Source organism: Natator depressus, chromosome 5 (genome assembly GCF_965152275.1).
Source record: "Natator depressus isolate rNatDep1 chromosome 5, rNatDep2.hap1, whole genome shotgun sequence".
Taxonomy (NCBI): Eukaryota; Metazoa; Chordata; order Testudines; family Cheloniidae; genus Natator; species Natator depressus.
The window spans coordinates 24,919,075-24,941,367 of record NC_134238.1 but is presented as its reverse complement, the minus strand read 5'-3'; the positions used below and the strand labels follow the sequence as shown (position 1 = coordinate 24,941,367).

Below are 22,293 nucleotides of genomic sequence, written 5' to 3'. Positions count from 1 at the left end.
AGAGAAATTGACCTGATTCTTGTCCGTTTCAAAGCTGCCTACACAATTCTGAATGGTAACGGTGAAAACTGGTGGAATTCTGTTCAGTTTTTACTTTGTTGGCAAAACTATAATTATCAGGAGAGATACTGGAGCTGTTTGCAGTGTATTCTTGGGTCTATATTAGTTCACACTTGCTCACGTTTGGAAGATCTTCTTTGCAAACGTGAGGGTTAGAAATATAATATGTATTTTCAAATGAGAGCTTAAAATTTTAAAGAAGCTGATGGTACTTACTTGGGAAAGACTCCTACTTGACTGAGTGGTTGATTTTTAAAGCCCTGTTATTAGGGAAACATCTATGTCCTTTGTTGGATAATAAACAACTGGAAGTCGTAATTTAAAAACGAGAACATCACGTACAATTGAGGCAGACTAAAACCCAAATGCTATTTCTGAAGTGCATGATGGATGTTAAGAATTGTATTACAGATGTACCTTATTCCCCTCTTGTATTGGTTGTAGTTCTGATAAAAAATAATTAACAGCCCCTTTTTCTTAGAAAAGGTAGCCAAAGAAGTTTGGCTTTTCTTAAATTTCAGTTTTCGTTAATGTATAAAAACCTCCACAGATGCTAATCTAAGATTTGCCAATGCAAAATGTGTTGTCCAAGCCTCAGATAAGTGGTGCTTTCATTGCTGCTCCATTGTGCTGCTTATAAATCTTTTGGATTTTCACTGCAATTCTGAATTCATTTCATATCTTGGTAGTATCCAACATTTAATTTGAAGGTCAGACAAATGTTTTCAGTGCAGAATAACAATTCACTGTTTTATTTTTGTGCAGCCTATTTAACCTACTGTCTGTGTAAAAACATTAAAAATGCGGTTGCAACGTTAATGTCTATATACGACACTGAATGCATCCGATGAAGTGAGCTGTAGCTCATGAAAACTTATGCTCAAATTTGTTAGTCTCTAAGGTGCCACAAGTACTCCTTTTCTTTTTGTGGATACAGACTAACATGGCTGCTACTCTGAAACCTGTCAGTTTAGTTTGGAATACTTAAATTCTTAAGTAAAAGTAATCAGCTGTTCTTTATGCTGTTTTTCTTTAGGTGATGGCACAATGTTGCTGGCAGCTAGTAAAGTCTTCGACAGATTTAAACCAGTTATTGGAGTAAATACTGATCCAGAAAGGTAAGAACAAACACATTTGGGAAAGCAGTCTCTCTACTTAACGTAAACCACAGTACTGTACATACTACATAGAGTACAATTATTACTCAGTGTGCAGTTTTAGTTATCAGATTAAACTGTTGCCGTTATTAAGGTGAACAGTATTATCAAGCAGAAATGTTTTTACTTATATCTATAGTCAGTAGCTCTTTCCATCCATGTTCATGTGAGCCTAGTATCATTTGAATCCCATGCTGGCTCCAAAGCAAAAAGCAAGCATACACTTGATGAATGGAGATTAACTACTGTTGTTTCAAGGTGAGAATATTTCTTGTTTCCTGAAGGTCTCTTGACTGCTGTTGGGCTTTTCCTAGGCTAGAGTTGTTGGTCTTCTTGTAATGCGAGTTAATTGACAGGTGACTCAAGCTAATAGAATTGTACATGATCTAAATACCCCACAAATGCTTTTCCAGGATACACACATTTGTTCCCAGCCATGGGACCAGGAACAAATATTTGCAATCATGTAAACTCAAGTTAATTGTGTCAATTAACTACTCCTAGGGGAATTCTGTGTTTAAAAAAAAAAAAAAATTCTGTGTACAATATTTTAAAATTCTTCCTATTTTATTTGTCCAAATAACACCATATGGTGACACCATTTTCAATTATTTTGGTAATTTATTTCAAAATACCTGTCAGTGGGTATGTCTGTAGCAATAAAGACAACAAAAAAGATTCAGGAAATTTTTCTGACAAATAGATTCCTTACTAGGCATATTAATACAGAACCTTAAGTAATAATTCATTTAAACTACAATAAAGAAATGTATGTCCTGCACCTCTCAGAAACATTGCAAAGGCTTCTGGGGGTCAGAGGTAACAGAGGAGCTGAGGGAGAAGCAAATAATTCCTGGGAAGGAGCCTGAGAGTGAACCTGGAGGGTTGTTGGGTGACAGTAGGAGCAGTACGGAACAGGGTTTTTGTTTTTGTTTTTGGGGGGGGGGGCGGGCAGGGTGGAGAGGAGTTGTTAGAGTTGGGGAGCCTCCCTCATGCAGAGACTGATCCCTAGCCTCCCCCATTCAGTAAGGCACATCTGCCTCTGTCCCTCTGTGTCCCTGCACCCCCACTCAGCCACCCCTCCTCCTTGTCTCCGTGTGTCCCTGCACCCCCACTCAGCCACTCCTCCACCCCTGTCTTCATGTGGCCCTGCATCCCCCTCCCACTCAGCCCCTGGCTCAATGCTGTCACCTCACTAGCTCCTGTGACCCCCTCCAGCAGCCCCCTCAGTCTACCCCCCCCATATCCTATGGGGGGGGCAGGGTGCTGTGAGGAAAGCAGCTTCTCCTCCTCCTTCTCCAAAGCTGTCTGCTCTGGTCCTGAGCCAGCTGCCCTCTCTTCTGGAACCACAGCAGCCCATCGTGGGCGAAAGGTGTAATTGCAGCGCATCTCCAGTAGAATGTATTTTCTGCGGGCGGGGGGGAATCTTCAGGGGGACATGAATTCTGCACTTGCGCAGTAGTGCAGAATTCCACCAGGAGTAAATTAACAGCCGGAAAAATCAACATCTGTAGTCTAGACAAGGCCATATGGAGTTCAAGTTGAAGACCAAGATCTTCAAAAATAGGAGTCTAAAGTTAGGCATTCAAAGCTGTGTTTAGACACTTGTCTGATTTTTTTTTTTTTTTTTTTTTTTCCAAAAATGCCAAGCACCCAACAGCTCCTGTTGAAAATCAGGCAGGTGCTTAAACATAGTTTTCCTTAGAGTGACTGTGCACATCTGCATTCCACTGCAGATGTGTGTGCATCCAGTGTACTCAAGTTGGAGACTTTTGTCAGCAGTACAGCTAGGTCGACCGTGTGCCTCAGTTCTCCTCCTGCTCTCAGGTGAGGGTATAAATGGGATGTGTCTGCCACCTACGTCTCAGTTCCTTCCCATGCCTGTGATGAGAGGTGGAGCCCCTGTAGCATTTGCTTCAGTTAGCCAGTGTTTCTAAAACTTTTAGTATATAGTTAGCAGTGGTTAGTAGTATAGTTAGTTAGAAAGTTTCAGTTTTTAGTAGCTAGCCTGGATGATTTTAGTGTAGAAAAAATTCCCAGGTTTTAAGCTGTATGCCACATGCAGGGCTGTCATCCTTGTCACAGGTAGGCGGAATTGCTGCTTGATTTGTCTTGGGGAGGGCCATGTGAGGGACAGATGCTCTATTGTACCTCCTTCCCCACCATAACTGAAAAATAGAGGGCTCACCTCATGAAAGAGGTGATGTGTCTGGCATTAGAATTGAGCTCTGGTTGTGAGGCAGGGGACTCAGAATCAGACAGAAATGACCCTCCAGCTCCTTCTGGTTCAAAATGCAAGTCTAGTGACAAATGTCATGCTTCATCTTTCCTGTCAGCTTCCTCAAAACAATGCAGGCATTCTGATGCTGATGACCTTGAAGTCTTGGACTTCCCCAGAAAATTTCTGGGAAGTGCTCTAATACCAGTTTGAGATACACTCGTCCTGTCTGAGGCTGCACTTCTGACTTGGCACCTTCAGGGCTGTTGAGGCCCTGTATCTTTACCTGTGCTGGATTCTTAGTCCTCTTTTCACCCATTTCAGTCTTCCTTGGCTCCATCAGCAGCATCCACTTCACTGACATGCTTACCTGAGGTGTCTTCCACTGTGTAGGCCGTCTTGTCTTCTCGGAGTGTGTGTGTGGGGGGTCCTCCTTTGTTTTCCATACTAGACTCTCCTCTGGTGCAACCAGTGTCAGCTCCCTAATGCACCTGGCACCCTTGGCTCCATCTGTTAGTCATCTCTCCGACCAATTAGGCTGGCACCAATCATTTTGTCTGCATTCCCTCCACCCTAACCCTTGCTTCCTTTGGACCTTAATGTGTCTCCTATACTTGGGTCATGTAGAACATCAAGGGGAACTGCTCCTCCATACTCTGAGGATGTTTGTTTTTTCTTCCAACTCTGGAAGAGGAGCCTGTCTAATCCTCAAGGTTGTTTAGGTCATCTTACAGGTCTTGTTCTACTACAAGACCCCAAGGTCAGCACTGGTCTTCCTATAAGGAAATCCTAGCATGGGGTCTCCCACTGTGGATGGCTTAGCTCGTGCAGTATCTTCCAGGACTTACTGGTCTTGGGCTTCTCCAAGAGACTGTAGACCTCCATCACAGTCACACTCTAGGAGGAAGTCTCCTACTTCCTAACTGAGGGAAATTTCTGCTCGGTATCCTGCTACTATCCTTCAATCCACTGAACTGGACCTGTGGAGAAGGAGGAGGAATTAACAGAGGAGCCCTTAGATCTTCCTCCCCATGTTTTTCCATCTTCACCAGATAAGGCAATCACTTCAGAGTCCTGCCCTCCCCCCAATCTCTTCCTGGAGGAATTCAAAGTCTTTTGGGACCTCATGAAGAAGGTGGCCTCTTCTTTAGGGATGCAGGCAGAACTTGTGCAAGAGAATCCACATACTTTCCTAGATGTTTTACAGTCTCCTGCACCAGGAAGAGTTGTCCCATCACTGAAGTCTTACTACAGCTGGTGAAAACTCTCTAGCAGACTCTGGCCTTTATACCTCCTTTGGCAAAGCAAGTGAACAGATGATACAAAGTCCCTCCTGATTTTGACTGTTTCTTTATTCATCCAGTTGATGATTTTTTGGTGATCGCAGCTGCGAATGACTATTCCAGTCAATCTCACCCAATCACTCCCAAGGATAAGGAATTTAAGAAGCTGGAGTTATGCATCCAAAAGGTTTATTCCACCATAACTCTTCAAATGAACCTCACTAACTCTCGGGCTCTTTTGTCAAAATATTATTTTAATAATTTACTTTGCAATTTCCAAATTTGCTGACAGGTTGCCAGAGGAATATAAAGAACAGTTTCTAGCTCTGATTTCTGAGGAGCATATTATAGCTTGTACATCCCTTCAGGCAGCCATGCCACTGATACAGCTTTTGTGTTCTGTAGCCACTGCAGTCATCATGCAGCATTCTTCCTGGCTGTGGCCTTCTGGCATTCCAGGGGAGCTTCAGAACACAATAGGGGACTTACCTTTGGAGGGTTCTGAACTGTTTTCTGCTGAATCAGATGACGCTGTATGCACACTGAAGGACTCTTGCATAATACTTTGTTAAGAGTTTATAGTCTGGTTACAAAGAGGAAACAGTTTAGGGCCCAGTCTTACTCCAAACCCTATTTCCAACAGAAGTCACAATATGCCTCTAAGAGACAGTCAAGATCTCTTTGATGTCTCCAGCCATTTTCATCAGAAGGAGGCCCTTCTTACCAGACAGTTTCATCCTCCAAGCAGTCATTTTGACTTCTTGATCAAGGACAACACACCAGCTATATTTGCTCCCTTTGGATCATGCCTACCCTTCTTTCACTGTGCTTGGGAAAGCATCATATCAGAAAAGTGGGTGCTCAGTACAGTGAAGGAGGAATATATTATCCAATTTACCTGAGCCCCGCCTCCCTCCATGCCTCCGTCTCTTTCCCCACCCCCCATCCCTTTTCGGGGACACTTCTCACGAGACTGTATTACTTCAAGAACTACAATCTCTTCTAGAATTGGGAGTGATAGAAGTTCCTCACCAACACAGAGGAAAAGGCTTCTATTCCTGGTATATGTGCACAGTCACTTAAAGGAGAAAAAAACATTTGCCTATATAGTAACTGTTCCTCAAGATCTGTTGAGCACATACTTTGGACATTACATACAGTGGTGTGAAGGAACAGAGAGGGGGGTGGCAGCCATACCCCTTTTATGCCCTCGCCTGATAGGACTAGTTGTCCAGTGGTACTGCTGGCAAAAGTCTCCAACTCAAGTGCATTGGGCACACTTATACCTGTAGTGGAATGTATTTGTGCACAATGCATCTCGAAGAACAACAGTTACTCTGCAGGTAAGTAACAGTTTTATTTAGGATTTTAATTTGTATCCTAATTTTGAAAATCTTGGTCTCTGTCTCTTGTAAATCATATAGAGTAATCTGGAGTATAAATTTGCATCTCTCTGCTGCCAACAAACTATGGTTAAATCCGTCTTATGAATGAATGTTGGGTGCATGAATTTGCCCACCTCCCTCCCTATGTGGACCTTTTCCCTTGCTTTCAGCTAGCATGGGAACAGAGTACAGATGGATATTAGAGGTCAGAAGGTTATTACTCCATCCATTTTTACATCTCTCCCATCCCTTTTCAGGGACTCCTCTCACAAGCACTTGCTGAGAGAGGAGATCAACTCCCTGCTATGTTTAGGAGCCATAGAATCAGTTCCTGCTCAGCACAGGGGGACCAAGTACTTTCTGGTCCCAAAAAAGAAAAGAGGGGATGGAGACCTATTTTAGATCTAAGACTTTTTAGCAACTTTGTGAAAGCACAGAAGTTTGGGGTGCCTCTTGTAGGAATAAGAAAAGGAGTACTTGTGGCACCGTAGAGACTAACAAATTTATTTGAGCATAAGCTTTTGTGAGCTACAGCTCACTTCATTGGATGCATTCTATCATTGGGTCCAGGGGATTGGTTTTCAGACCTTGATTTTCAGGATGCATATTTTCACATTGCAATTTACTCCTCTTACAAGAGATTCCTTTGCTTTCTGGTCAGCCAGGACCACTTCCAATATCGGGTACTCCTATTCAGATTTTTCTCTGCTCTGAAAGTATTCTCAAAGGTTCTGGCAGTGGGCACTGCCTATCTTAGTTCACAGGCAATGATGATTTTACCATACCTTGATGACTGGCTATCAAGGACCAGTCTTACAAAGTTCGTTTTGCTGTAAAGATAGCCTTAGCCTTTTTCCTCAGGCTTGGTCTCCAGTTCATCATCAACAAGTCCATCTTGACTTAGGGGCATCCTTAGATGCAGTATCAGCAAGATTTTACATCCCCACAGAAAGATTCATGACTATCATACCTCGTTGCAAAGATTCAGATAAGCCAGCAGACTTTGGCAAGAAACTGTCTCCAACTCTTGGGACATATGGGAGCTTGTACAATTGTAACACATTATGCAAGGTTACACCTTTGCTGCTTCCAGGGGTGGCTCAGAACAGTTTATTCATGGAACAAAGTCTGGATAGATTGATATCAGTCCGTCATCAAGTATGAGACTTCCTCACTTGATGGAAGGACCCTCATAACATCTGTGTGGGTGTCCCCTTTATCCAACAATTACCATAACGACAGATGCATCTCTGTTGGGAGGAGGGCGCATCTAGGGACACATACCATTCAGGGAAGATGGTCTATTCAAGAAGTGCATTTGTACATCAACCTTTTGGAGCTGGGGGCAGCTAGGAATGCCTGTATTCACTTTCTCCCTGTTATCAGAGATAAATCTATCAAGATCATGACAGACAACATAGCTTGCATGTTTTACATCAATCCACAAGGGAGAGTGAGATTCTCTTCTCTTTGTGCAGAAGCAATAAAGCTCTGGAACTGGTGTATAGTCAGTCACATCCTCATTATGGCGATGTGTCTTCCAGATATACAAAACACCAAAGTAGATGCTCTCAGCAGACTCTTTTCCCAAGATTACAAGTGAGAGTTGGATTCTTGAACTCTGTCACATCTTTCTGGCCTTGGTGTTTCCAGAGTTGAGCCTTTTTGCCACTGCCACCAACAGGAAGTTGAGATAGTATTGTTCAAGAGGGGGGCTTGGCCTTCATTCACTGGGAAAATCTTTCCTCATTCCATGGATGAAAAGCCTTCTGTGTGCATTTCCCCCAGTGCTTCTAATATTAAAAGTGATGAACAAGATCAAACAAGACAAGGTCATACTAATAGTTCCAATGTGCCCAAGACCGTTCTGGTATCCTTACCTCGTTCACCTGGGTGTTTGTTGGGTAGTGAGTCTTCCGACCATTCCTCATCTCCTCTTTCAAGATGCTGGTCAGACCTTCCATCCCAATTTAGGAATTCTTCAGGGCTTGGCTACTCCATGGTTTGTAGAAATAGAAACTTCCTGTTCCACAGAGTTAACAACACCTGTTGTACAACAGTAGGAAAGGATCCATGTGAAATATTTAGCTCCAAAAGTGGAAGAGATTGAACCATTGGTGTGACCAGCATTGCCTTTCCTCCATTCATTCTTCCCTCTTGGCTTTTCTTGACTACCTTCTGAAATTGAAAGTCAGGATTATCTGTGAGTTTTATCAGAGTCCACTTGGTGGGAATGACCGTTATAGCCCAGTTGAGGGATTTTCTGTGTTCACTCATCCCATGACATTGAGGTTTATCAAGAGGTTGAGGAACCATTTCCCCTCAGATTAAAGAATCCATTCCTGTATGGGATCTAAACTTGGTACTTTAGGTGTCCTATAAGACCTCCCTTTGAACCAATGGCTCCCTGTTACTTCCTTAACCTTTCCATGAAGATAGTCGCCAAAAAGGCCATCACCTCTGCCTAAAGAGTCATGGAATAGGGGGTCTAATAGTGCGCTCCCCCCACTCCATTTACAGTATTTTTCAAGTATGAGGTTTTGTTACGTCCACATCTTAAATTCTTTCTTAAGGTGTTCTCTGAATTTCACATCAGCCTGGTCATCCATCTCCTAGTCTTCTTTTTTCTGAAACCACATCAGACCAGGGAGGACATTGTAAGGGTGTTAGCCTTCTGTCTGGACAGAACCAAGCTGTTTTGGAAATCTCCCATCCTGTTCATATCAATTGTTGACAGAGCCAAAGGGACCACGGTTTCCACTGAGAGACTCGCCAGGTGGATTTCTGTATGCATTATTTCTTGTTATGAATCTGTTGATATACAGTTTCCTCCTAGCACGTATAGCCCATTCCACAAAATGTCTCTCTTTCTCTCTCTCTCTGGCATTACTCAAACATGTTCCTATTGTGGAGATTTTCAAGGCTGCAACTTGGACTTTGATACACACCATCGCCAATTATTACATGGTGGTCCATTCTTCTAGATCAGATACTGCCCTTGGAAATCCAGTCTTGTCTTCGATCTTGAACTCGGCTCCGAAGCTCCCACCCCTGGCTGAGGGTACTGCTCGGTAGTCACATGAAGTTAAGCACCCAAAGGGGCAGTACTCGAAGGAGAGATTACTTACTTCATTCAATAACTGGAGTTCTTAGAGATGTGTCCCTATGGTTGCTCCACCACCTGTGCTGCCTCCCATCTATTTTGGAGTTTCCTCTAGGGACTTTGCAATGGAGAAGGAACTGAGGGTGGTTCGCCTGCACAGCCCTATATCACCTCAGTGCCGGCAATGAGGATGTGTACAGCAAGCACATGCACGGGCCAATGGTCACTGCTACTGAAAATCTCCAATCAAATGCATGGGTGCATGCACATCTGAAGTGAAGCACCTAGAGGAGAACACCTCTCAAAGAACTTCAGTTACTGCACAAGGTGAGTTAACCTCTTCTTCTGTGGTCTGTTTAGAAGTGTGCATATGCCAAACGGTGAAACTGATGAGGTTCATACCTGCTATAGTGTACAGACAGCACTGGAGATCTGTTCAGCTCCCAGAAAGAAAGAAGGGGTTGAAAAACTTTGTTTGGTCTGCTATCAACAGGCTCCCCAAAAGTACCTGACCAATTAGTAGTGCTATTAGTATGTGTTAGGGGTAGCCAACCGGCGGCTCCGGAGCTGCATGTGGTTCTTCAGAAGATAATATGCGGCTCCTGCCAGGAGCCAACTCTGCGGGGGGAAATGGTGGGTGTTCAGCAGCCCTATTAGCCCTTCAGTGCCTCCTGTTTGCTGGCAGCTCCCCCATCCCCCCAGTCAGTGCCTTCTGCTCCCTCCCCGTGCCTCCTGCCCTCCGCGATCAGCTGTTTCGCGGTGTTGAAGAGGCTCTGGGGGGGAGGAGCAAGGATGCAGTGTCCATCCCCCCATCTCCCCCAGCGCCACCTCCTTCCTCCCCATGCCTCCTGCCCGCTGTGATCAGCTGTTTTGCGGCTAACAGGAGGCTCTGGGAAGGGGAGGAAAGAGGACACGGCTCACCTGGGGAAGGGGGTGGAATGGGGCAGAGGTGGGGCAGGGGCAGGAAGAGGCGGGGTGGGGGTAGGGACTTGGTGAAAGGAGTGGAGTGGGAGGCGGGGTTTGGGGCAGAGCCCATGCCTGTGTCTCCTTGAATAAAGCACACAGTGACTAGCTGGTGTGGAAATTTTTAATGAAAATTTTTCTTACACCATCTAACAATGGAAGGCAAGTGCAAATGGAAAATAAAGTACACAGATGAAAATCGAGGCTTCCAACAGGAGTGGGAGAATAAGTACTTTTTTGGTGAACGTAATGGTAAGACCGTGTGTCATCTTTGCCAGACGTGTGTATCTCTGTTCAAATCTTCAAACTTGCAGCGTCATTTTGCTTCTAGCCATGCATGTATGGATCAAGAATTCCCACAAGGTTCTGAACTCTGCACTTTAAAACTGAAAACTTGGAAAAAACATACATATGTAGGAGCCCAGTTCTTCACCAGATTTGCCAGCTGATCGCAGACTATAACGTTAGCCTCCTATTATGTGGCTGTCAAATAGCCCATGCAAAAAAGCCCTACTCTGAAGGCGAGTTTATAAAACCGTGCCTTACTGATACGATTTCAATCCTGTCACCAGAGAATGAGAATCTACGGAAGAAAATTCCTGGCCTACAGCTTTCATGCCACATAATAGAACGCAGAATCTCCAACTTGAATAGTGACATCAAATCACAACTGCACTTGCAACTTCAGCAGTGTGAGTATTTGAGCATCACTTTGGATGAGTCAAGTGATGTACAGGATAAACCTCAATTATCAGTATTTTCCCGGACTGCGTCTGATGACTCTGTAAGGGAAGAACTCCTTGATATCGTGTCACTAAAGGACAGAACTCGTGGATGAGATCTAAAGGAGGCGTTGATGTTGTTAGTTGCGAAACACCACTTCCCTTTACAGAAGCTCACTGCCATTGCAACGGATGGGGCTCCGTCCATATGGGGATCTGTGAATGTATTAGTATGACGAGAGCTTTCCTGAACTTTAGACATTTCACTGTATTATTCTTCGGGAGCAACGGTATCTAAAAATCTCAAATCTGATCACATCATGAAACCTGTCTTGCACATTGTGAATTTCATTTGCTCAAATGCACTCAATCACAGACTATTTCAAAATCTAATTGAAGAACTGGATGAAGACTACTTCCTTGCTGATTTGCCATTTCACTGCGCAGTTCGATGGCTCTCGAGAGGTAAAGTTGTTTCTTGTTTTTTCAAGCTCCTGGAACCAGTCATTGTTTATGGAGGAGAAGCACAGAATACACCCTGAGCTTACAGAAACTGGGTGGGTTCTAGATTTGGCATTTCTTGCAGACATGCTGCTGCATTTGGATAAGCTAAATGTAGACTTACAAGGAAAATTCCAGTTGCTGTCTGATCTAGTGCAAAGCGTATTTGTGTTCATGAACAAACTGCAGTTGTTTCACAGACAAATGGTTGAGGGAGCGCTGACACACTTTTTCCCTCGATGTAACAACTTCAAGCCAGATCAAAAGAGGATGCAGCAGAACCCCTAAAACGGAGCACAACTAGATATGCGAGCATGATTAAAGATCTTAAGGACACTTTTGAGGAAAGATTCCAAGATTTGCAGCGGAAAAGACCTCAAATCAGGTTTCTGATTGACCCTTTTAGTACTGAAGCAGATTGTTTGGAGCCCCCTTTAGTCACTGATGAAGAAACATCCCAGATGGAAATAATAAAACTTTTGGAAGATGACAGATGGAAATCTGTTCAGAAGACAGAGGGGACCCTTAATTTCTGGAAATCTGTGCCAAAGGATAAATACCCCAACATGAGAGGTGCAGCCTTAAAATTAATCTCGATGTTTGCCTCGACCTATCTTTGTGAGTCTGTTTTCTCAACATTCCAACATGTGAAATCCAAACGCTGATCCATTGACAGACAACCACTTAAGAGAACTGCTGTGTATAAGCACAGGTGAACACAAACCAAACTTCAAGGGAATTGTTGAAAGCAATGATTGCCAGAAGTCCCACTAAGTAAAAAGTTAAGACAAATAGTTATTGTTAATGATACATTATAAATGCATAATAAGTATACCTTATCAAATTATATGATTGTGCATATATATAGATATCTACACACACGTACCTACCTACCTACCTACGTTCCTCCTCTGCCTCGGTGGGTCCTGCGCTTATTGGCGGATTGCCTCAGATTCACGGCAGCCCTCAGTTTGGCCACTCTTGCTAGTGGCTCAAACCTGCTGTCCACTCAGCTAACCTCATCACTGGCCAGCATGGGGGAAATGGAGAACAATCCCTGCAATCTGTGTCCCACCTAGTGGGTCGGGGACAGGGCAGATCCCTTTCCAATTTAGATCTTCCCTTCTGGTGTTTCTCCCAGACCAGGCTAAACTCCTCCTGTGTCCAATCAGGGGATGGGGGGGTACCCGGGCCCACCCTCTACACCGGGTTCCAGCCCAGGGCCCTGTGGATAGCAGCTGTCCACAATGTTCCCTGTATCAGCTGCGTGACAGCTACAACTCCCTGGGCTACTTCCTCATCTCCTCACTGCAGGATCTTCCTCCTGAAGTCTGATCACTCTTGAACTCTTCACTCCTCCAGCAGCACACCTTCTCACTTCCTGCTCCTGGTGTGCCCCCCTACTAATTGATAGGAGGTCCTTTTTAAACCAGGTGTCCTGATTAGCCTGCCTGCCATAATTAATCTAGAAAGTTCTTAATTAGCTCCAGGTGCCTTGATTAGCTTGTCTGTCTTAATTGGTTCTGGCAGGTTCCTGATTGCTTTAGGGCAGCCCCTGCTCTGGTCACTCAGGGAACAGAAAACTGTTCATCCAGTGGCTAGTATATTTGCCTTCTACCAGATTCCAGTATCCCACTGGTCTGGGTCTGTCTCACAATATATAATCATTACATATTACTGTGGCTCTTCGGCAGTGTACATTGGTAAATTCTGGTTCTTTCTCAGGCTCAGGTTGGGCACCCCTGTTATATATGTACTCATGTGGCCCCCTGTCGGCATATTATCAGAATGCCTCACAAACAGTTTAATCTCAACAACCCCTATGAGTGGGGAAACAGTCTCTCCATTTACAGAAACACAGGTCAAGTGACTTGCCCATAGTCATAGTATGCTTGTGTAAGTAAATCCATTTCCTCATTTCACATAAAATATTTGGTAGCCTAAGGCATTCTGCTCTTTTGCACACTCTTAGTCAGAGCTGCCGTGGCAGAAAACAAAAACAAAACAAATATCTTTCATATGCCAGTTCAGATTGAGGGCAGAGAAATACTGCTTAGCTGTCAGTTTTTAAAAAACATGTTTGAATATAGTACTGGTGAAAAGTGGTTCGACAACCTTGGAGACTGAAGTCTTGTAGCCCCAGAGCAGGTACATATCGGGCAGTGCAAGTTTGCCCACACTTCTTCCATTGTGCCTCAGTCCTGTTCTTGAGGGATAATAGCGTAGGTCAGTTTCTCTGCTGTGTAATTGTTTGCTTCTTTGCAAGAATTGCCAGCAGGATTGCCTAGGTGTACTAGTTGTGATTTTGAATGTATACAACTTGTTTGTTGAGATGAGTCATATTCTATTTTCACATAGGCTACCAAATAGCCATCTGATAGCAGTAACTGCCAGTAGCATCCTTGTCTGGATTTGACTCATCTACCTACAGGTGAAGGGCTCTATAACCCATTGCCACGGAATAATGCCGGACTTCCTAGTGAGAGAGATTACAACTGCTTTTAGGAAATGAAAATCTAACTTTGCTTTGATGTAGCTAGCAGAGCACTCCCAAAAGGGGCCTATTCTCACTGCTTTGACTGCCAGCTCTGTTGTTCTGTCTTCTTTTCACTTTTAGATCTGAGGGCCATTTGTGTTTGCCTGTGCGATATACACACTCCTTTCCAGAAGCATTACAGAAGTTTTATCGTGGTGAGTTCAGGTAGGATTCTATCATCTTTGTTTTTACAAAACATATTTCCTGAGGAAAGCATGTGTAATGATGGGCAGCTGTACAAATAAGAGAATAAAATTTAATAAAATAAACGCATTAAATTGTGAACTGAATTTTGAGGCTTAACATCTTGAAGGATGACCATGAGCCGTGGTGAAGACATTGAATTGGGGTTCGGGAGACCTAGGTTCAGTTTCGAACTCTACCAGAAACTTATGATGTGCCCTTGGGCAAATCACTTAAACTCCCTATCTTGGTTCCCCATTTGTAAAATAATACTTCCATCACAGGATTGTTGTGAAAATAAATTCATTAATGCTCGTGAGGCACTCAGTGCAATTATAGGGCCATATTCGTATCTAGAGGGATAGAAAGGTAACTAATTCCAGCATTATACAAATTGCATAGTTAATCAAAGCTAATGTGAGGGTCTTTCAATTGTTAATAGAGTGGCTTAGGCACAAAGTAAAATGGGGGAAGCATTTTGGTGCTAATGCTAGCTTGTTAGCTATAGCTACTAGACATTTGTACAAGAACTGATGAGCAGGTAACTAAAACTAAGCATGATCTTATTGCAGTTTACATTAGAGGGCAAGCTCTAACTGTGGAATGAACAATGCTATGAAACAGGATAAGAATTGTTCCCCTGTACATACCAAATTTGAGGCCTTTATTGAAAGGGACAAAATATTTGTGGAATTTTAATATACCCTAAAACATAATTTGTATGTTAATGTTTTTGCTCAAAAAGAAAAGGAGTACTTGTGGCACCTTAGAGGTGCCACAAGTACTCCTTTTCTTTTTGCGAATACAGACTAACACGGCTGTTACTCTGAAACCTGTGTTTTTGCTCAAGAAATTTTACTAGTTACGAAAATAAATCTCATAGTTGCGATGTATTATTGTAATGCCTAGGGGGGCTAGACATAGAGCCTTTTTGTACTAGGAACTTTACATGTTAATATTTGGTGCATTTTATTTACTGTCACAGACAAATTCAGTTTGTAGTTGGATTATAACGTAAACTAGATCTATGGCATGGCAGAGTTGACATGTAGCATCATGACTGAAACTAATATGGTCAGTTTATCAAGACTAGGTATGAATAACTAGATGATTCGATCTGCATGGGTAAATGGAGTATCACTTCAACACTGGTAATTCCAGTCGTACTCTGACCTGGTCTGTAGTGAGGAAGCTTTCTAAACTTTGCACCATTTTAAGTGGTTCAGTTCTACTCGTGTTAATATTGGAGTCTGGTTTGGATGGCCTTCATGCTGCTGCAACAATTGATCAGACCTGGTCACAGCAATGTTTAGATGACCTGGTGTTAAAAAGTTATTGCAGCTTGTAGACTTGTATGCTAGTGCTCTGGTGGTGATGTTAACTCTGGAACTAAACCTATTGTGATGAGGCTTTAGCCTCTCCACAGGTAAGATTCCAGCTTGGCTTTTGTTATAAGCCCAATTTTGCCCCCTCCTGCAATCTAAAATCCTCCAAGTTCTTATACTAGCTCTTGTCTAAGAGAGAACTTTTCTATCAATTCTGAAGGAAATGGTACAAGAGATTCTTGAATTGTCACTCTAAAAATACAAGTGATTGCTGGAGTCCAATATAGCATTTAATATCTAAAAAGCTATTTTGGATCACCTCAGGAGGTGGCTTACATTTATTTTTTTAATTTTCTTTGTCTGAATCCTGTACCTGTTGGACCCATGGTAACTTAGACACATATCTTTACAAGTGGAATAGTGCCAGTAAGATTCCCGATCTGTCCTCCTCCCCCCCCCACACCTAGTCTGTCTCCTTACCCAGCCAGTCCAATACCCCACCCACTCGTTTAATCTCCTTGCCCAACTAGTCCCAGCCTCCAGTTCCCACATCCCTTGGCTCCTAGTTCTAGTTTCTCTTCTCCAGTGCCAGTCTCACCAGACTTCATGTCTCAGTCAACTCCTTTTCCTCACCCCTGATCTGGCTTCTGTCCTGTCTGCATTCGAATCTGGTGTCATGTTGCCTAGATGTCACAGGGGAGAGTGCGGGGATGGACGACACAGAAGAGAGGCTCCCTGCTCTCCCTTCCAGTGTATGGCCCTGGTCCAGAGCTGCCCTTAAAGACAGGGAAAGTCTGGCTTCGTCTTTGTAGCCGTGGGCTGGAGGGAGCATGTTCAATCTGATCAGAGCTAGGAGCTGTGAGAGGTTCAAGCACATTCAGTGAGGATGGAATCTTTGGGGATTTTAGGTGTTAAAGTATAACAAGTCTCCACTGAACATGTGTGACTTGCAGTTTTTCAGAAGCTTATAACTTGGCCAAATTTGCATGGATTTTCATGGGGGACAGCAGAAGGCACATCCATGACAGAAAAGGATACCACATGACAAATTCAGAGTTCCTTCTCCAAAACATGGGGGTATTAGAACTGCTCAAAGAAAAGGTTACTAGAATTTTTTTAACGTGGGTAAAACGTATTTTCCCCTAATCTCTTGCACAGAAACCTCTGAACAATTTTGGCTGAAAATTTCTCCCAAAATTCTACCGGAGGCAGACACCTGGCACATAAAATTTCAGTCAGATGATTAGTTTATAAAGCAGGGTCTTGTAATGGGAAGTGTGGGGCAATCTTAATAGTGTGGTGCCACCAGCCCCACCTACAGTACATAGTGCAGTGGGATGGTATAAAGGTTCCATGAGCGCATTCACTTATGTGCTGTCGTGTATTTTTTCATGTATGGGTTTATATAAAGTTGAGACTGCTCAACTTGTTTGAGGAACAAAATAAAACAATAAAAGATTTTATTTCAATCTGTAGTCTCTTTTTTTTAAGGCTATCCTTAGAGCCTTCTGAGTGAGGGATGTTGTGATATGATAAGCAAATTGTTTGCTGTTAAATTGCCGTACCTAATTCTCATCACCACCAAGTGGGTGGCACTGTGTTTCAATTACCTGTTTGTAACTGCTTCAGATATACAGGCTTTCTGCTCAAAACTGGAGAAGAAACTGCTGTAGTTTCTTCCAGGTAAAATAGGAAAGAGTGAGGAGGAATTATTTCTTTTCTACTCTGGGGAATAGACAGAATGTTGCAGCAGTGGGGGGGAGGGAAAAAGGGAAGGACATGTAAGTAGCATTCTTCTTTGAGTGCTGGTCCCTATGTGTATTCCACTGTGGGTATGCCCAGACATAGAGAATTTGTCAATCAGCATTTAACAAAACAGAAATGGATGTGAAATACATGTTTGTATCAGTTCTGTAATGAATTTGATAGATATGATCAGATTATAATTGATAGATTTGGTGGTCGAAATTGGTAAGCTTTTTAAACTGACTTATGAATTTGGACGTCTCCTGCCTTTTTAAAAAAAAATTGCTCTGTCTGATGAATGGTTTGACTGCTCCAACACTGGTACCAATCTCTTTTCCTTTTCTAAGGTGGCAGTGGCGGCAACGAATTCGGATGTATCTTGAAGGAACTGGTATTAACCCTACCCCTGTAGATTTGCATGAACAGCAGTTAAGCCAGGAGCAGCACAGCAGGGCCCTCGTTAATGGAAGATTTCATGATCAAAGTAGGTTGAAACTGATATTATGAATGTAATCAACAAAACTTAGCAGTGATCACTTGAATGGTCAGTTGTGTAATAAAATAACTCAAATACTTTCCTGATGAACTTTCTTTCTAAATGGACAACCTATTCTAAATTCTCAATTACTGAGGGGCAGTCTTCACTCATTGATATATTTTGCTTTCCGCCACCAACTCTCTGAATAACATTTTTCATGAGTAGTGTACCCAAAGACTTGGATTCTAAATATCTAAACTGTATTCTTAAATTCATTCACCTAAATTTGGGTTATTGCTGATTATGCACTATATGTATCTTATAACTTTAAAAACAAACCTTGTATTTGTGGATAATCTAAGCACTGTACCCAGATGTACAAACACTCTTTTCTCAACCTGTATATTATATAATTTTAACATTAGCTTTAATAATTTTGGGGGGGGATGTAGTTATTATAGGCTTGTAAAATAGTCATAAATGTAGCAGCACAAGCTCATGGAGATGGGCGTTGGTCCATTAGATCAGGACCCAAACTTGGAGCAGGGACTCTCTTGAGTGTTGAAATATGTCTACCTGTCACTATGTACGTGTGACCTTCTAAAATTGTTCATATGTATTCATTGACTGTCTATCTTAAAAATTTCATCACTGGTCTCTGGAAACTTGGCTAGATGGACCACTGCTACAATCCAGTATAGCTCTACCTGTTCATAGATTCTAAGGCCAGAAGGGACCACTGTGATCATCTAGTCTGACCTCCTGCATGACACAGTCCATAGAATTTCCCTGAAATATTTCCAGTTTGAAATAGAGCATATCTTTTAGGAAAATATCCGTTCTTGATTTAAAAATTGCCAGTGATAGAGAATTCATCACAACCCTAGGTAAGTTGTTCCAGTGGTTAATTACCCTAACTATGAAGAGAAGAATTCAGCTTGTCTGGTCATCCACTTGTCTTTTGACATGACACAGTCAAAACTTACTTTTTTCATTCTCCTCAGATTCATATGTCTAAACTGGCTTTTCTCAACTTTCCTGGAAGAAGTCTGTTTGGGTAGAGACCAAGCCTGAAAAGTCTGTCAGAAAAATGAACTCTTCAGAAAAACTATGAATAACTGAATAGATATTAAGAATGTGAACTTATGCACTCTTAATTATAATCAGTTACTGCTTTTTTTAATGGATTAAGAAAATTTTGAGAATTCCGTTTTTAGAAATGTAATTTAAAACTCGCCCCACTAATTCATGTTTTAGTAACTATCATTTGCCCAATACCTGCAGAATCTGAAGTTTCTGGACCACATCTTTTGCCAGTGAGAGCACTAAATGAAGTCTTTATTGGAGAGTCTCTCTCATCCAGGTACACTTAACTTCTGCATTGTTAAACATTGAGGTGTAACACAGTCTGAATTTATTTTCATTTAAATATCAATTTTATGAAAAATCAGCAGGTAATCTTTGTGTTTGCTGCCATATTTCTTTTCAGCCTATGAATATTAGACTTTCATCAGTTACAAAAATAGATATTTGCTAAGATGTGGGAGAACAGTTGAGTGACATACCTCTATTCCTGATCATTGTCCTACCTCTCCAGCCAATCCTTCAGATCTGTTCTTCCTCTCCTTGTGCCTGTGGGGTCCCACAGAGCCTTGTCCTGGATTCCCTTGTTGCCTTACACCCTTCCTTTTGGTGGTTTCATGTTCTCACCTGCCTTCAATTGCCATCTTTATGATGACTTGATCTACCTGTCCATTCCTAACTTACTGAGATATGAGACTGGATAGAGATCTGTCCAACATCTCCTCCTAGATGTCTTGTCATAACGTTAAGCTTAACATGGTCAAAACCAAACTTCTGATCTTTATTTCCACAATCTCCATCACTAGCAACATTACCATTCTCCCTGTAATTTTCAAACGTTTGTGTCCTAGGAGAATGTCTGTCTGAATTTTCACTCCCTTCCCCTACAAAACCAATCAGTATCCAAAGCTTGGTGCTGCTTGCTCCAAGATATCTAATTACTTTTTGTCCCTAGGTTTAAAATTCTTGTTTCAGGCCTTTATCTCCCATTTCTGTTCTTTGAGTGCTTGCACATGTCCATTCCACTGTAGGTGTGTGCTTGCCTCGTGCACCATTATCACATAATTTTTTTCCCCTCAACTGTACCTGTCGGGGCGACTCGAGCGCCCTCTGCCGCCTCACACCACTGCATGCTGGTATAAGAGGTTGGAGCTGCCCCGACTCCCCTCAGTTCCTTCTTACCACCAGTGACAGTTACCAGAGCGATCGTAGACTAGTTATCGTAAATGCTTTCCTCGCTCCTTTGTATAGATATACCCTCTTGTTGTTAGGAATTAGTTAAGTTAGTTTTAGCTGTTTTTACTGATAGGTCTTTTGGACTAAGTTTTTTTTTTTTTTTTTTCATTTTTCGGTACCGGGTTGGGTGCCAGAATGATGCTTTGCTCACCGGGGATTGTCCTGCTGCACTTGCGCTAAACCCCTGTCAGTCAGTTACCCACACCTGGCCTGTTTAGAGTGTTTGGGAGAATCCCCTATCAGTGAAAAATGTCACACCTTTAAGGGATTTAAGCTCTGCTCAAGAACAGAGTGGAGAGGCTCAAGTGTCTACTCACGGAGGCAGCGCTTCAGCCCAGATCAGACTCATTACACAAGGAGAGTGCTCCAAGCTTGTCGGCCTCGGTGTAGCGTGCACCAGAGATGTCTGTGGCTCCACAGTCCCACTCACTGGTACTGAAGAAAAGAATTAGACCTTCCTCAGACTCAGTACTGTGTTCTGTTGTTTTGGTTCCTAAGCCTAGTAAAGGCAGAGACTCTAAGAAACATGCTGTGAAGAGTCTTTTGCAGGAGCAACCTTCACCTTTAAAGAAGGGATTGCTACTTCCAGAGCCTGTGCCAGCTCCATTGAGGGCATCCCCTGAAAGGTGTCTGAGACAGAGCCATGAGCCACTTCTGCTCCCAAGCTCTCTGGAGGTGTATTCAGCCACGAGAAACTTACTTAGCCTCTCAGTACCAGTATCCCCGGCAATGCAAAAGACTCACAAAGATCTCTTTGAGCTAGAATGTGTTTTAATTAAAACGATAGGTTTTTTTCCTCTAAGCATTTTATCAAAAAGATCCCATTTAAATAAAAAAAAAAAAATCATTGATTTTTATCCACCCTGGTGACCCTTGCCAGGGTGGCTCTGCCAACTAAGAAAGCCATTATGAAGCTAGTCAAGGTGCTATGGCAGATGCTGTCCTCCTTACCTCCTGTAGCAAAGCGAGCTGAAAGGCGGTACTATGTCCCCTTTAAGGGATATGAATATTTGTATTCCTCCCCTCCCCTTGGTTCCTTGGTGGTGGCAGTTGCTAATGAGTGAGAGGGGTAAGGTCACCAAGCGTTGATGCTGAAAGGCAAAGAAGTGAATAGTCTGGACTTGTTTGGACACAAGCTTTATTTTGCAGGGAGTGTACAACTCAAGATTGCAAACCAACAGGCACTCCTGTTGAGCTGCTATGACTTCACCCTCTGGGAGAACGTTATAAAATTTAAAGACAAACTGCCAAAGGACTGTAAGTAAGAGTTTGCAGTAATGGTAGATGAGGGCAATCTGATTTCCAGAATTGTTCTCCAGGACAGTTTGGATGGTGCAGATGTGACAGCTTGAATCATGGCATCAGCTATTACCATGAGAAGATGTTAATGGTTACAATCCTCTGGTCTCCCCCCAGAAGTCCAGCAGACCATTCAGGACCTCCTTTTTGAAGGTCCCTCTTTGTTTTCATATAAGATGGATGATAGGCTTCATAGCCTAAAGGGTTCCGGGGCAACACTAAAATCTCTTGGGATCGCTACTGTTACAAGAGAGGAAACAGTTCCATCCTCAGCAACTATATAGACATCATGATCTTCTCCCCAGTCTCAAGATCCACTGAGGAGAAAGGGCAGGAGTTAGAGGAAGTGTCTTCCACTGCCCTCCACTCCTTCTTTGAGTAGTGTCCCTATGGGTGCTCCACTTTAGGTGTCTGTGTGCCCCTGCACTTCTAATCGGAGATTTTTGGTAGCAGTGTCCCATTGAGCCCACGCATGTGCTCTCCCTCCCTTGTGGTCTGCCTCAAGGCTCTTTAGCACTGCACGGGTGAACCCCCCTCACTTCCTTCTCTACCACCTTTGGCCTCTGACTGAACTAGCAGTTGTCCCTTCCTTATCTGTGTCATTAGCATAAGTAGTGTTTGTTTTGTTACCTTTGTTCTCCCTAAAAGTACTCAAGCTGGTGTTTTTGTTTTTATTTTATTTTATTCCTTTTGGTTTAAAAAGAAAAGAGAAAAAGGAAAAGAACTTCTTTGCTTCTCTGTCGGGGGGGGGGCATTCAGCCCCCCACGCCCCTAGGCGTCTAGTAGACTCCTAATTATTTCTTTTTCAGTTTAAAAAAAAAAAAAAAAAAAAAAGTAAAGACAGTATTCTTCTGCATATTCCTCCCTGCTAGAGGATGACAACCCCCTGCCCAGGGGCTTGCCTGGCTCTCTCTGCTCCAAGCCGTGCCTCCCCTGCCAGGAGTCAGTTCCTGTAATGGCCAGACACTCACTGTGCTTGGGAGACCCTCACAGAAGTGCTTTATCTGCCACACTT

The 22,293-nt window shown here is 42.9% G+C and overlaps 1 protein-coding gene across 4 annotated transcripts in view; it reads left to right on the top strand.

Annotated features, from left to right (window-relative positions):
* Positions 1-22,293, top strand: part of NADK2 (NAD kinase 2, mitochondrial) — a 66,659-nt gene that overhangs the window by 26,724 nt on the left and 17,642 nt on the right. For all 4 annotated transcript variants that reach the window (XM_074952482.1, XM_074952479.1, XM_074952480.1 and 1 more), the window contains 4 exons: positions 1,097-1,178; positions 14,010-14,093; positions 17,530-17,666; positions 18,945-19,023. In XM_074952482.1, the coding sequence (XP_074808583.1) occupies positions 1,097-1,178; positions 14,010-14,093; positions 17,530-17,666; positions 18,945-19,023 (382 nt within the window). The remainder of the gene's footprint in view (positions 1-1,096; positions 1,179-14,009; positions 14,094-17,529; positions 17,667-18,944; positions 19,024-22,293) is intronic.